This window comes from Pteropus alecto, unplaced genomic scaffold, assembly GCF_000325575.1.
Source record: "Pteropus alecto unplaced genomic scaffold, ASM32557v1 scaffold86, whole genome shotgun sequence".
NCBI classification, from domain to species: domain Eukaryota; kingdom Metazoa; phylum Chordata; class Mammalia; order Chiroptera; family Pteropodidae; genus Pteropus; species Pteropus alecto.
In genome coordinates this window covers 28,821,237-28,835,960 of record NW_006442109.1, presented here as the reverse complement: position 1 = coordinate 28,835,960, position 14,724 = coordinate 28,821,237, and the positions used below count along the sequence as shown (strand labels likewise).

General features: G+C 39.3%; 1 protein-coding gene across 2 annotated transcripts in view; it reads left to right on the top strand.

The window, feature by feature from the left end:
• Positions 1 to 14,724, top strand: part of EIF2AK4 (eukaryotic translation initiation factor 2 alpha kinase 4) — an 88,121-nt gene that overhangs the window by 59,375 nt on the left and 14,022 nt on the right. For both annotated transcript variants that reach the window (XM_006920502.3, XM_025038783.1), the window contains 9 exons: positions 1,477 to 1,526; positions 2,473 to 2,641; positions 4,003 to 4,119; positions 5,706 to 5,771; positions 8,474 to 8,644; positions 9,046 to 9,180; positions 12,143 to 12,250; positions 12,868 to 12,996; positions 14,480 to 14,566. In XM_006920502.3, the coding sequence (XP_006920564.1) occupies positions 1,477 to 1,526; positions 2,473 to 2,641; positions 4,003 to 4,119; positions 5,706 to 5,771; positions 8,474 to 8,644; positions 9,046 to 9,180; positions 12,143 to 12,250; positions 12,868 to 12,996; positions 14,480 to 14,566 (1,032 nt within the window). The remainder of the gene's footprint in view (positions 1 to 1,476; positions 1,527 to 2,472; positions 2,642 to 4,002; positions 4,120 to 5,705; positions 5,772 to 8,473; positions 8,645 to 9,045; positions 9,181 to 12,142; positions 12,251 to 12,867; positions 12,997 to 14,479; positions 14,567 to 14,724) is intronic.

The following is a 14,724-nucleotide window of genomic DNA, read 5'->3' as shown; positions in this document are numbered from 1 at the left end:
TTTAGAAAAGTAATATGAAAGTATTTAATAAAATAAAATAATTTTATATACATACTATACCCTTTGAACCAGCAATTCCACTTTGAGGAATTTATTAAAGAAAATAAAAATATATTGATGTATGCATATTAAAACAGTGTTCACCTTCATATTATTGTGGTGGTCAGGAACTGGAAACTGCATGTTCATCTATAGGAAAATGATTGGATAATTTATTATGGAATATTAAGGAGGTATGAGATCAAAATACGTAATATTTAGATATATCCGTATGTATATTTGATCTGTAGAAAGGTCCATGGTATATTGTTAGATGGAAAAAGAAAAGTGTTTAAAGAGAATTCTAATATCCCATTTTTATTGAAAGAAAGAAACGTTTAAAAAAAAAACAACGAGTATGTGTAAGGTATAAATATGCTCTACATGAGTGTGAATGACCACACACACTAGCTTTTTTATCACCAAAGAATGAAGTGTCAAAGATTAAATACACCGAACCTGTGACTATTTTTCTGGAGGAGGAATGGAATCAAGTCATTTTCTTTTTTATATCTATGTTGTATGGCTTATTGCAAAAACATATTTTGCTTTTATGGTTTAAGGAAAAATTCCTTCCATATTCTTGGCTTATGTTTTTCTTTTATAATAAAGTGATTAGGGATTATTTTGAGTGAGAGATGAATAAATAGCATATCAGACATTTGGGCTCTGTTGAAGGAAAAGGTAGAAGTACACATATTTACATAGCTATGCTTAAAACTGGCTGCTGCTTCTCTAGACATTAGGAGACTAAAGTATAGATTTTTAAGTATCGGCTTCCTTTCTATGAGCTGATAGTCCATTCCAAAATACAAAAAATAATTATGTTTTGAGAATTGGACCTATTAGTTAATAATGCTATCAGATCACTTGGGACAATGTGAAAATGGTTTTATAAGTTGTAGTGATTATTAGTGGGTGGTTATTAAGAATTTCTCCTAAGAGATTGATAGGAAAACCAGGAAATTCACCATAACTGATAATACCCATTTCGATTGCATTATCATAAATGACACTTTTAAAAAGATTCACAAGTAACCAAATAACTTGCACTGATTTTGATTTGGCACAATAAAAGTTGGCCAAAAAAGTATAAAAGTATATTTAACTAAAAGCATATTTAACTAAAAGCATATTTAACTAAAAGCATATTTAACTAAAAGCGAATTTTTCTCAAACTTAAAAACCTAAGAAATACTACAATGAGTACGACTGGTGTTATGTCCGGCAGTGGGGTCTCCTACTGAGTGACACACTCAGGAACTGTTCAAGGAATGTGAATGATGACCAGTGCACAACTTTGTGAATGTACTAAAAACCACTGAATTGTATGCTTAAAAATGGTAAACTTTATGGTAAAGCTCTTATTAAAAAAACCAAAAGGAGTATGCTAGTTGGCACATATTGACATTGACCTTCGAAACTTTATTTTTCCAGGTTCCTTTTGCAAGATACGTGGCAAGAAATAATATATTGAATTTAAAACGGTAAGAAACAATAGGAATTTCATTTGGTGGATGTAGGAAAGAAACCCAGGTGAATGTTTTATCTTCTGTGATACTCACCCAGTAAAGAATGTAGGGTTTAAAGTATTGATCTTGGAACACGGTGCAAAAGCCCAGCCACAGTAATCCTTTCTATAAGGTGGTGAGGGCAGTCCTCCTCCTCCCTAAAAGGAAGGTAGCATTAGGTAAGTGTCCTGAAGCTCCTGCAGTCTATTCTGTGACTTCTGGATGTCCCCAAGCAACATAACTGATTATTTTCACAAATGGCGGCTTGAAAAAACATCTGGCTATTATTGATCACAGATGGCCCCTTTTAAAATTTAATTGGAAGGATAAATGGCCAGTGGTCTCTGTGTGAAAACTGCCTACACAAATAACTGAACAAAAACTGTGTCTAGGGAAGTGGAGTAAAACTAGCAGGAGTGTAAACACTAAGGAGCTCCAGGCACTTAGCAGGTTTTCTATACATGCAAATACAACAGGGGTCTAACACCGAGGTCTTCATAAATTGGAGCAGTATTGTCAGTGAGGCACCCTGCTTTGAAGCTTCTTGCCTCAAAAGAAATTGGAGCTCTTTACATGCTTTTATTCTCAACTGCAAGTGAACAGTTAATAATCCTAAGGTGTGAGTATCACCATGTAGAAGGTAAGCACCTAAGGTAAAATAATTTTTTGTGTGTTAATTTCATCTTCATTTCTGACATTAAAAAAAAAAAAAAAATGAGCCCCATAGTTTAATAGTGGAAAAACTGGGGACTGGAACCTAGATCATGAGGTACAACTGTTCTGGACAAGTCTGTCTTTAAGCTTTCTTAGTCATTCCACTGATTAACTTTCATATTTGTTACTTTTATCTTGTTCAGCATTCTCTTACGCATATTTGATTCCTGGAAGCATTAACCTTAGAAATCCACGTTTCTCTCTCCAGATACTGCATCGAACGTGTGTTCAGACCTCGCAAGTTAGACCGATTTCATCCCAAAGAACTTCTGGAATGTGCGTTTGATATCGTCACCTCTACCACCAACAGCTCTCTGCCTACTGCCGAAGTCATCTATACAATCTATGAAATCATCCAAGAGTTTCCAGCCCTTCAGGTTCTTTTCTGTATTCTGACATTACGAAGTTATGCCGCTAGAGTCCTTTACCAGATGTCAAGGGAAAACACCAACTACAGCAGCAGTCCCCAACCTTTTTGGCACCAGGAACCAGTGCTCCTATAAGAATCTAATGCCTGATGAGCTGAGGTAGAGCTGAGGTGGTGATGGTAATGCTGGGGAACCGCTGCAAATACAAATGAAGCTTCGCTCACTGGCCAGCCGCTCACCTCCTGCTGTGCGGCCCAGTTTCTAACAGGCCATGGACCAGTACCGGTCCAGGCCTGAGGATTGGGAACCCCTGGACTACAGAACTGCCCCTCAATGTGTCCTGGCAGTAATTCACATTTTTACTAATGCAACTGAAAACAGTTTAATAATGTTGTTTTTGAGGTTTGCCTCAGACTCTTACCTCTGCTTCAACAGGAAAGGGTTTTGTTTTGTCTTTTTGTCTTGTTTTGGGGGAAGAGTGTTGTTTCCTGCCCATTCTTCCAAAATACAAGAACTTAATCTAAGATTCTTAGGATGCTTTTAGCTGGTTCACACCTTGTTCCAAACCCTCAGCGGGTTCCTCCTACATCCAGTCTCTCAACTTCCCACTTTCATTTTTTCATCGTGTTTGCATGACTGCTTCTAGCACAACAGGTTTGCTTTCCTCGGGCCTTCTTTTCACCCCACACACGTGCCCTGTTCACACCCACCACGGTGCTGTCAGTCACGTGTTCCTTTGTCTTGAAAGACTTCTCTACCCAGCCATGGTTTGGGTCCTTTCTCCCCTGGAAGCCTGACTGCTCCCTCATGGATGGGCTGGCCACCTTTTCTTTTCAACTCTCACAGACAGCACTTGAGATGAGACATCACTTGCTTTCTTGAGTTGTATTCTTGTTAGATATCCAGTCAGAGGGTGTGCTCTTTTAGGGCAGAGCCCGTGTGTCTACTTTTCTGTATGCCCCACTGCACCTAGCTCAGCACACAGCTCGTGACTTTCAGTGCTCATAAGTTGGCTTGTATGAACAAAGGTAACAAACTGTTCTACCAGCCTGTGCTTATATGTCAGTTACTATTGGGCCAGATCCTTTGTTTCTTTAAATCTGTGTGAATTTGCTTAGGCTTTTTAACATAACCGAAGTCCAAAGTATTTTCAACATGTTAATAAAATGTTAAATTATATTATACTCTATGACTGCAATAGTGAAAAAAGAATATATATGAAAAAATAAGCTAAAAAGCAATATGCTAAAATTCAGTCTTTGTGTCCGATCCTCCCATATATGAAGGATGTTTAATTGGTGGTAAGATTCTAGATTTGGTCATGTACCTGAATTGCTTTTATAATGAAAATAATTTTTTTGGTATCCTAGGAAAGAAATTACAGTATTTACTTGAACCATACCATGTTATTGAAAGCAATACTATTACACTGTGGGATCCCAGAAGATAAACTCAGTCAAGTCTACATTATTCTGTATGATGCTGTGGTAAGCATTTAATTACTTTGACTTGATACTGAAGGATAATAATAGTTCCTGAGCATTTTCTTACTGATGTAAGCATAACACTGAATTGGGAGTTTTATCTCTTTTCCTCATTGCTATCAGGTAATGTTAACTATTGACATAATCAAAGAGATTATGTCAATAGTTAACAAATATTGGTCGAGCTTTTATTCTGGACTGAGCCTTGTACTACTAGTGACCTCCAGGGTGTTTTCTTTTTTTAAAAAAATTCTAATTTGAAAAATTCAAATTATGTTACTCAATTTGTATGATAAGGTTCTTCATTAACCTGCTCTCAAGGCAAAAAGTCAGTCCTGATACTTGCCAGTAATGACCTTATTTGAGCACTTATGCATGTGCCAAGCATTATTGTAAGCTCTTTACAGGGATTAACTCACTCCATCCTCACAAGTGCTATTATTATACTTACTTTACAGAGGCCAAGAAAAGGGAGTGTTAATACTGAGAATCAGAGACTTATGCCCTGCCCTTAATTTTTCCAACCAGCCCGTGCTCATCAGTAAAATCACTTATAGATTTAGATTAATTAAATTGGGGAAGAGTGGTTTAAATCTTTGTTGGAGCCTCATTTCCACTCCATCCTGTAGGAGTGGGGAAGCAGCGCCTTCAGTTACTCTTCTTATTTAGCCACATTGTAGTATTTCGTTACTACTTAGTATGTGTGCAATTACTTTATAGTATGTGTGTAGAGCTTGGAGGGGAAACATTGAAAATTTTAAATAGTGTTATATTATGGGGCTTGGATGAAGGTGAATGCTTATCTTTTCTGATTTCTTTTCATCTTACACATTGTTTTTATAATAAATAAGAGGCATCCAGGAGATTCAGTAACCGTGCCAGTCCATGATTAAGGCACAACGCATAGTGGAATTCCATTATGGCTTATTGTTTTTTATACACCAAAAGGCTTAACTAGCTTTTCTCTTATCTGGCAGATACACCTCGAGGACCTTAACATTAGCGTTTCTTTCTAGTGGTGGTTCATCTGGCAGATACTCCTCGAGGACCTTAACATTAGCGTTTGTTTCTCCTCCCCCAAAAGTGCTGCTGCTATTTAGCAGTGATGGATACAATGTGATATCAGTCAGACGCTGGCAGAAATCCCAGAGATTGTGCAGAGGGCCTTCAGGTCAGCCTTGTTCATATCCCACAGCCACAGCCTAACTGCCAGTGTGGGATGAAATGCTGAGCCTGTCAGTATGTGGTTTTTATTAAGGGAACACAGATCAATTGACTACCTCCCCAAACAAACAGAAACACCCTGGTTAAGCCTGTCCAACTCTAGGTCGCCACACCATTCAGCAAGTACAGTTTTCTCTTTTTTAATTCTTTTATGTCAGGGTTTTTCAGATTTTAAAACAATGCTAGTTACAGTTTAATGTGAATTGGAAAAAATATTTTTGTAAATTGCTGAATGAATTTATCCTTCATGATTAGGAGCAGTTTGTCCAAAATGAAAGATGTACTTGTCGGAATTAGCCTGGAAATTGTATCTTGTTCAGGGCCAGTTTGGTCACTCTCATTGTTACCTTTTTTTCCTACATTAGACAGAAAAGCTGACGAGGAGAGAAGTGGAAGCCAAATTTTGTAATCTGTCTTTGTCTCCTAATAGTGTAAGTATAGTGTAAATACTTTCTAATGGTATTATTACAGCTCACTCTCTCTGATTTTGTGATACCAGAAAATGCTGCCGAATTCTTGCTGCAGTAAGACAGCAGCATTTCCTGCCGCCTCACAGTTTTTCCCTTGAGCATTAACAGGTACCATGGCAACCTCTGGGATTAGGGGAAGAGAGAAACCAGTGCTGTGATCAAAGAATGCCTCTCCATGCTGCCGCTTAATGTGCTATAATCATCCTGTTCTTTCTCCACTACCAGACACTTGTCTTTCACATCCCTTGTAAAGGCTGTGCTTGGTAGGGCCTGCTGCGAGCAGACCTAGGACTAGCTGTCCTCTTCTAAAATAGAGCCCGTGCTACTAGAATGAGGCACAGAGCTCTGCAGAGTCATTTGAGTATCTACCCATCCCGCACCCCACCCTAGTCTTCTAACACCTCAGCATTGACTTAAAGCTCTTGCTATTCTGGTACATTTCCTCCTCCTAAAATCTTGTACTTGATCCTGTTGTCCATGAGGAACATCTTACAGGGTAACCAGGCTTGTTGTGTTCTTTTATAGGCAGCAGATTGGGCCCAGATCTTTGGCATAGTAACCCACATTTAATTGAGTCACTGAAAAGCAGAAGACAACAGAGATTTCTTACGTTTTCCTGAATATTTATATAAGAAGATTTTTTTTTAATTTTTTTTCCAGAACCTTTCTAGCTCTTGGTCTGACACTCAGTTATTGATCCTGTGATGATCATATGGGATAGATTAAAATATGATTGTACACAGGTCAGGCAGAATCACTCAATCTTTTGGACAAAATCACACTTTTACAGTGTGGCAGGCAGAATGCTAGGGATATGACGAGAAGTAAGTTGAGAAGCCTACAAACTTCTTTCAACTTCTTAATTTGAATTGGCCTTTAAAAAGCCATGAAGGGATGGATACATGCAGCATGTGTCTACCCTCAGCTCTTTAAAATGACTTTCACAGGGCACATGTAGACCACAGTTTAAAGAAATCAGCCATATAGTTTGCAGGCAGAGAAAGTAAACCCAGATACATAGCAATATAAATTCTAGAAATTCAGCCAGGTTAAATTTTAAGTGTTAAATATTGGAGGAGGTATTAATGATATACAAAGTGACCCAGTGGAATAATCTTCTAATATAAAGAATAGTACTTAGATAATACCCTAGACATCTACTTAGCACATACCTATGTGCACAAATAGTCCCGTGATAAATAACTCAAGTAACTATTTCAGTAATGTCTTACCCAAAAGTTTAAGTTGAAAAGACTCATTGAACTAATGTCACATTTCAAAAATAGTTCACACTTGCACATGAAAGCTGCATTGGTTGCTAAAATGTCAGCTTTTTTGCTAAATCTCTACCCACTTGTCATTTGATGATGATAAGCATTAATTCAAAGTTGTGTATTTGATTAGTTTAAAATGGAAACATTAGTAGCTAATAAAGGTGATTGGTACTCTCATTATTTAAAAATGGAACTCTAAGAATATTAGAAAAGGAAGTAGAAATATTGTAAAAGAGTTTCAGATACGCGGCCTCGTCTTCTTCTTTTACAGATGAGGAACTAAGGAACTAAAGCCCAAAGAGATATACTGACTTGTCCAAAGTGACATGGAGTTAGTTGATGATAGGATGAGGACCCAAACCTGGGGATGTCGACTTTAGTGCTTCTGGAATTTTATTAATGGGGTAATTTAATGTTAAAATTTGAGAAGAAATAATTTATTTTATTAAGAAAAATTTAAATGAGAATATTTAATCTTTAGTAAGGAGATTATAGGAGATTTTGACATTTTTGGATTTTTTAGAAGATACAGGTGATTTATAATTATTATATTAAACTACACGAAACCAAGTCTTCATTCATCTCTTAGTTTCCAGGTGCCAATTTATAGTTGAACCAGGTTCTGCTTGCCTGCAGCCTTAAAATAGCTATAATTTTTGTTAATTTCCACTTTAGCTCCTGGGAGTTTTCTCTCTGGTCTTACGATCCCAGTTATTTCCTCTTTCACCTCCTCTGTGCCAGAGCCTGTGCCTGGCCCATAGATAGATCATCGTCAGCCACCACCTTCTCCTGGGGAGGACAGTGTGTACAGGTGGTAAGAGCTGGGATCGAGGTCTGAGTAGGAGAGAAGGAAAGATCAGGAGGCTGCCTGCAGGAGATGACATCTGAGTTGCATCCATGGCTACGAATAGGAATCATTCAAGCAAAGGAAGGAGAGGGAATTTCTGGCTGATTTGGTGTAATGTTAGGACGAGTCAGACTTTGCCTTCCGGCCCCTCCTTCCCACTTCTCGCTCCTTCTGTTTGTGTGCCTGTAGTAATGGGAATCCATGAGAACGGAAAGGGGAACAATACTGGTTTGAAAATATATAATGGAGGCTCTGCTAGTGCCAAGGTCTGCTCTGCTGGGGTCAGTATTAACTACAAGTGAGTGTGTGTGACTGAAAATGAACTGTAAGTAGGTGCCTGAAGCACTTCTGCGAGGTCCCTTAGAGTTGTTGGAAAAGGATAATAATCCTTGGGATTGTGGTAAAGGCTAAAATAACCTTCAACTACAAAATTCCCTTCTTAGAGTGCTAAAGTTTTGCTGGGTTCCCCTGTATATGAAACACTGCAAAGTGAGCCTTCCCTGCTGTGGACTGCAAGCTAACTGTGCCTCTTTGCTTTCCAGCTGTGTCGACTATACAAATTTATTGAGCAGAAGGGAGATTTGCAAGATCTCATGCCAACAATAAATTCATTAATAAAACAGAAAACAGGTGTTGCCCAATTGGTGAAATATGGCTTAAAAGATCTCGAGGAGGTTGTTGGACTGTTGAAGAAACTTGGCATAAAGTTACAGGTTTGGCAATTGTTTGATTCTGGCAGTACAGATTTGCAGCATTAATAACAGCACAAGAGGGAAATGGGTTTTATTTTATTAATGCTAATAAGTGTTTTATTTTTCCTGAGGAACTCTGCTTTCTATATTTTGGAACATTTGATATCTAGTAATAAATTTAGCTTAAATCAGAATTTCTTTGCGAGCATCACAGTTCCTCTCGTACAGCAATTCTTATTATGTCTGTTAGCCTCAGACAAGTGGTTATTCTTGAAGAGAGCAGAGTTTCTCTTACTTGGCAATCTGTAGTTAAACAGACTTTGTGCCAGATCTTACTGAATATTGGTTTACGCTGTACAGATTGTTCTGACGCCATTGATGGAAAACAGTGCCCTTGACTCGTTTGGCGTTTCACTTAACAGGTCTTGATCAATTTGGGCTTGGTTTACAAAGTACAGCAGCACAGTGGGATCATCTTCCAGTTTGTGGCATTCATCAGACGGAGGCAAAGGGCTATATCCGAAATCCTTGCAGCTGGTGGCAGATATGACCTGCTGGTAAGGGCTTGCCCATTATTTGTTGATCTGTTCTGACTTAATTTCATTTCTTCCTCAACTTGTTATTTTGAGATTTTTCAAACCTACAGAAAAATTGAACCAGTAGTACAATTGAATAGCTGTATATCTTTCATCTAGAAATAGAAATGTCTTATGAACTACATTTGTAGTGTTTTTAAACTTTTACTTTTAAATAATTATAGATTTAGTTGCAAAGATAGTACAAAGAGGCCTTGTATGTTTTACACACTTTCTTCCAATGGTTAAACCTGGCATGACTCTAATAAAATATCAATACGAGGAAATGGACATTGGTCTACGGTATGTGCACAGTTCTGTGGCCATTTTATCACAAGTGGAGCTTCCTGTAACCACTACTGCAATTGAGATGCAAAGCTGTTCCATCACTACAAAGTCTGCTGCTGTGGACATGTATCAGTTCAAATGAAGTGTAGAAACCTTACCTGCTTTTAAGTCCCTTTACCGCAACCCTCCTTTTATAATGTAATTGTCTTAAATAACTTCCTCTACACACATTGAGATCCACATCAGACAGTGTTACGCTTGTTACTTCGACTGTCAAACTCTGAGAAACTCAAGAGAAGAAATCTATTGTATTTCCCTAACATTTCTGGTTTCTGATGAGAAATGTGCTGTTATTTGGATTATTTTTCCCCTATAGGAAAGGTTTTAAAGATTTTTTTTCTTTGTTTTTAAAATTTAATAATAATGTGTCTTGGCATGACTTCCTTTGGATTTATCTTATTTGGGATTTTCTCAGCTTCTTGAACCTATGGGTTTATGTTTTTTGCCTATGTGGGCCCGTAACCAAGCCACAGCAGGGTAGCATCAGAAAAGATGAACTGGGAGCCAGGACATTCATGTCTACCTGGGGGTAATGTCCCCCACCAGTAGTGTCAGTGGAGGATCCTGGACTTCCACCCCAACCCAAGCAGTAACAAGGCCACCCTCCCCACTGGGGTGGTTCCGAAGAAGGCTGAGTGGGAAGTTGGAACTTTCACCACTTTCCAGCAGTAACAAGGTCTCCTGCTCACTCTCCCAACTCCCAGCCCTCTCACCATGGTATCAGCAGAACCATGTTTCAGACATTATTCTAATATTTTTTTGTCTCACTTTTTTTCCTCTTCTTCTAGGACTCTGATGACATAACTGTTAGATCTTTTGTTATATCCCTGAAGTCCTGGGACATTTTGCCTTGGAGTCTGTTTTCTCTCTTGTTGAGATTGAATAATCTCTGTTTTCATCTTCAGTTTCACTGAATGTTTCCGCTGTTGTCTTCATTCTGCCAGTGATCTATCCACTAAGTTTTTTTATCTTCTTTGCTAAAATGTTCCATTTTTTTTATTTGTTTCAAGCCTGTTCGTAATGCCAGCTGAAGCATTTTTATTACGATTGCTTTAAAATCCTTGTCAGATGTGTGATTTTCAGTTGTATCCTGGATATTTTGAGTATTTTGAGACTCTGGAGCTTATCTAGATCTTCTGGCTTAGCAGGCCTCCTCTGATATTGCACCTGTGGAGCAGATGGGTGTCACCTTGCTACTGCCAGTTGGAGATAAAGACCCAGGGTCCTCATTTGGCCTTCTTAGACATCCCCAGGGTGGGAGGGGGTACCCCGTTACTGCTTCCCACATTGTCTCCACTAATACTATGTTGAGGGGGCGAGGGGAGGAAAATCTAGCTTCCTACTCAGCCTCCTCTGGCACCACCCCAGTGGGGAGGTTGGCCTTGTTACTACTTAGGTAGGAGTGGAACTCCAGGATCCTGGGGTTGCTGGCCTCTATAGATACTGTTGGGGGTGGGGGCTTTACCCCCCAGGCAGATACATGTTAAGTCCTGGCTTCTATTTCATCTTCTCTGATGCCACCCTACTGGGACTTTTGTTAGGGAGGGGCTCCTTAATCTAGGTGAATGTGTAGGCTCCCACTCATCCTTTCCTGGTGGGAGTCGGCCTGTGTTTTTTCCTATGGTGTTTGCCTAGAGCAGGGCAGGTACTGTCTAAAAGTTTTCTGTCCTGCTGAGTTGCCCCTTTTGTGGTCTTTTGGCCAGAGAGAGCAGGTTTTCACCAGGTCTTTTTTACTGGTTCTTCTCGGCATGTCTATGTCGCCGGTTTCTCCAGCACCCAATCCAGGATATATGAGGCAAAGACCAAACCTGGGGGACTAGCCACGTGTCATGTGGATCCTGACTAGTCTTCTCCTTTCTCTCCACTTCAGAGTCTTCTTATGTTTGTTTTATATGTAATGTCCAGGATTTTTAGCTGTACTTAGCAGGAAGAATAGGGAGAAGTATACCTATCCATCTTGGATCCCGAACCAGAACATACATATGTTACATGTTTAATTGCCTAGTAATATTACATAAAAAGAAACAGGTGGAATTAACTTTAATAATGTATTTTATTTAATGCAGTATGCCCAAAATATTGTTTCAACATATAATCAAAATTTTAAAATTATTAAGGAGCTACTTTTCATTCTTTTTTTACATACTTTTTTTACATACTTTATTTTATATACTTTTTCTAAATATTTGCAATCAGCATTTACTTAACCCAATATACTATTTCATCATGTAATCAAACATCTAAAAATAATTAATGAGCTACTTTACATTCTTTTTTTAATTCTGAATCTTTGCAACCAGTGTGTATTTTATACTTATAGCACATATCAATTAGGATTAGCCATTTTTCAAATGCTCAAGCCACATGTGGCTAGCAGCTGCCATCTTGAATAATGCAGTTCTACAGTAGCATTTTCCTAAATTGGCATGTGTGCTTGCTTTTCGCTCTCTGTCTCCCTTGCTACTCAGATACATCTTTTTGTTGAACTCTTTGATGATAAATTGCTGACAGAGAACATGCCCTTATATCATTGCTTTGCCCATAATTGCAGTTTCTTCTCTATTTCATGACCAGAACTGTGTGTTTTTCTCCGCAGATTCCGCAGTTTAGAGGGCCACAAGCTCTGGGGCCAGTTCCCACCGCCATTGGGGTCAGCATAGCTATAGACAAGATATCTGCTGCTGTCCTCAGCATGGAAGAACCTGTAAGTTCTGGCTTTGCTTTCCAGTGTGCCTTGAGTCGTCTTTCACTTTGTAGTCATTTACATGGAGCCCTGGATGTGGCAGCATTAGACTAGGGTTTGAGAGATTGTCTTCACCATGATGGATAAGCCTAAGACTTGGCATGAGTTCTTGCATTTCAGTACTTAGTCTCTAGCTGGGGACTTCAGACAATCCATCCATTCTTTCCTAGACTCACTCTCCTCATCTGTAATGAGCTATGTAAATGTGGGATGTTACAGTTGTTAACAGACTTATATCAAAGCCCCTTGTTCAGAAATCCTGCTGTACTCTGCAAAGCTAAAAGTGATTCTTTTTCCTTTGTGTTTCAAGCAAGATTAGTTTTCCCAGAGGAAAACCATATCTTCCTGATGGCTCAGGGTAGTTGAAATCATTTCTATCTTAAAAGACTAATATTAAAGTTTTTTTACTGTTATTCATTTTACTATATCATTTTGAAGCAAAGACTTCTGCACATATGTTGCTATATAAGATTTCAAAATGCCCGTCTTCACATGAGTGCTGCCTCCCGCTCAGTGCTGATCCCACCTACACGTCTGCAGTCTCGCTCTTCTAAATATCATCACTGTTTCTGATCTAGGTTACAATAAGCTCCTGTGACCTCCTGGTTGTAAGTGTTGGCCAGATGTCCATGTCCAGGGCCATCAACATAACCCAGAAACTCTGGATGGCGGGAATCACAGCAGAAATCATGTATGACTGGTCACAGGTAATGAGACAAAAAGCACCTATGAGTGAGTGGTTTCCATGGCAAGTCACCTTCAGTGGCTTTAGGTTCTCAAACTCTTATTTATCTCTGTGGTTAGAGTTCTTCCTGCTGTAGTTTCTGATTCCTGCAGTAGCAAATTACCACAAACTTAGTGGTTTAAAATAACACAAGTTTATGAGCTTACATTTCTAGAATTCAGAAGTCTGAAATCAGTACCACTGGGCTCAAATCAGTACCATGTGTCGATAGGGTGATTCCTTCTGGTGGCTTTGTGGGGAGAGTCCATTTCATCACCTTTCCCAGCTCCTAGAGGCCTCCTGCATTCTTTGGTTTATGGCCCCATCCTCTCTTCAAACTCAGCTGTGTAGCATCTTTTTTCCTGATCTATGCTTCTATCCTAACATTTCTAACTCTCACCCTCCTGTCTCCTTACAGGGACCTTTGTTCTTACACTGGGCCCACCCAGATAATCCAGGAAAATCTCCCTATCTCAGGATTCATAACTTTATCACATCTGTACAGCTCCTTTTACCATGCAAGGTAAAAGGCTCTAGGGATTAGGCTCTAGGGATTCACAGGCTCTAGGGATTAGGATATGGACACCTTTGCAGGCCACAACCAGCCTATCACAGTTCCCCAAAGTATTCTGTGTTTAGTGTGTTGTAGCCTCAGACCTCCCACATCTGCCTGCCCTTTAGAATGTAGGGCCTTTAGATTACTAACTTCTGATCACTGCGTGGCTCACTGATAGGTGATCATCCAAGTTGTACACACGTTCACCCACGCTCAAGGTGCCCCAGAGCATGAAGAGATGCCTGGGGAAACAACCCCCACCCTCCCTCCTCTTCCTTTCACATCACCTGCCAGGTGGTTTTTCTGAAGCTGCTGCTGTTCATTTTTGTGGGTGTTATATAAAAATTCATGTCAGAAGTAGGCTGAGCGATAATTTTTATTCATTTGACAGAGCAGTATCCTTTTCCACTCGTTTTCTTATTTCATAAATTGTTAGAGAAGTGCTCTTTCAGTAAAATATAAGCCCTGTAACAGTGACTTCAGTCCAGCACAGTGTTATTCTCTACAGGCTTCTCTGCTCTGATGTTCTTTGCTTTATGCTTCAGTTCTGCTTTTCACCTACCACTATTTCTTGTGTCACCTTTGCTGTCCTCAGAGATCGTGGGGGGGAGGGGATAGGGGGTGTAATTTTTATACTTTCCATCAGAATTTGAATCCTTTGAAAACCTCTTACTGTATCCTCACCACATTGATCACCAATGGCCCCTTATCACAATAGCAAAAGTAATGAAAGCAAAAGGTCTTATTTCTCCTTTGAAATCTGAACTTTCCTTGCTTAATATTTATAACCCCTGATGTCAGCATGTTCACTTTGAGAATACAATTGAACAGTGTTTTCATTCTCCTTAATTACTTGAAGCTGCTCCAGGTGCTCTGTATTTATGTCATACACTGTGCTTATTTATTTCAGTCCCAAGAAGAATTACAAGAGTACTGCAGACATCATGAAATCACATATGTGGCCCTCGTCTCAGATAAAGAAGGAAGCTATGTCAAGGTAAAGCCTGGAGGAAATCTTTCACAGTTCAACAGATTTCTAAAACTCTGTGTTAACTGTGGAGCACACAGGTTCCCACTGAGGCCCTGGCCTTGGGTGTGGATGGAAATTCATTACTTCACTCTCCCTGCATTGCTGGGCTTGTTATTGGAAAGAGT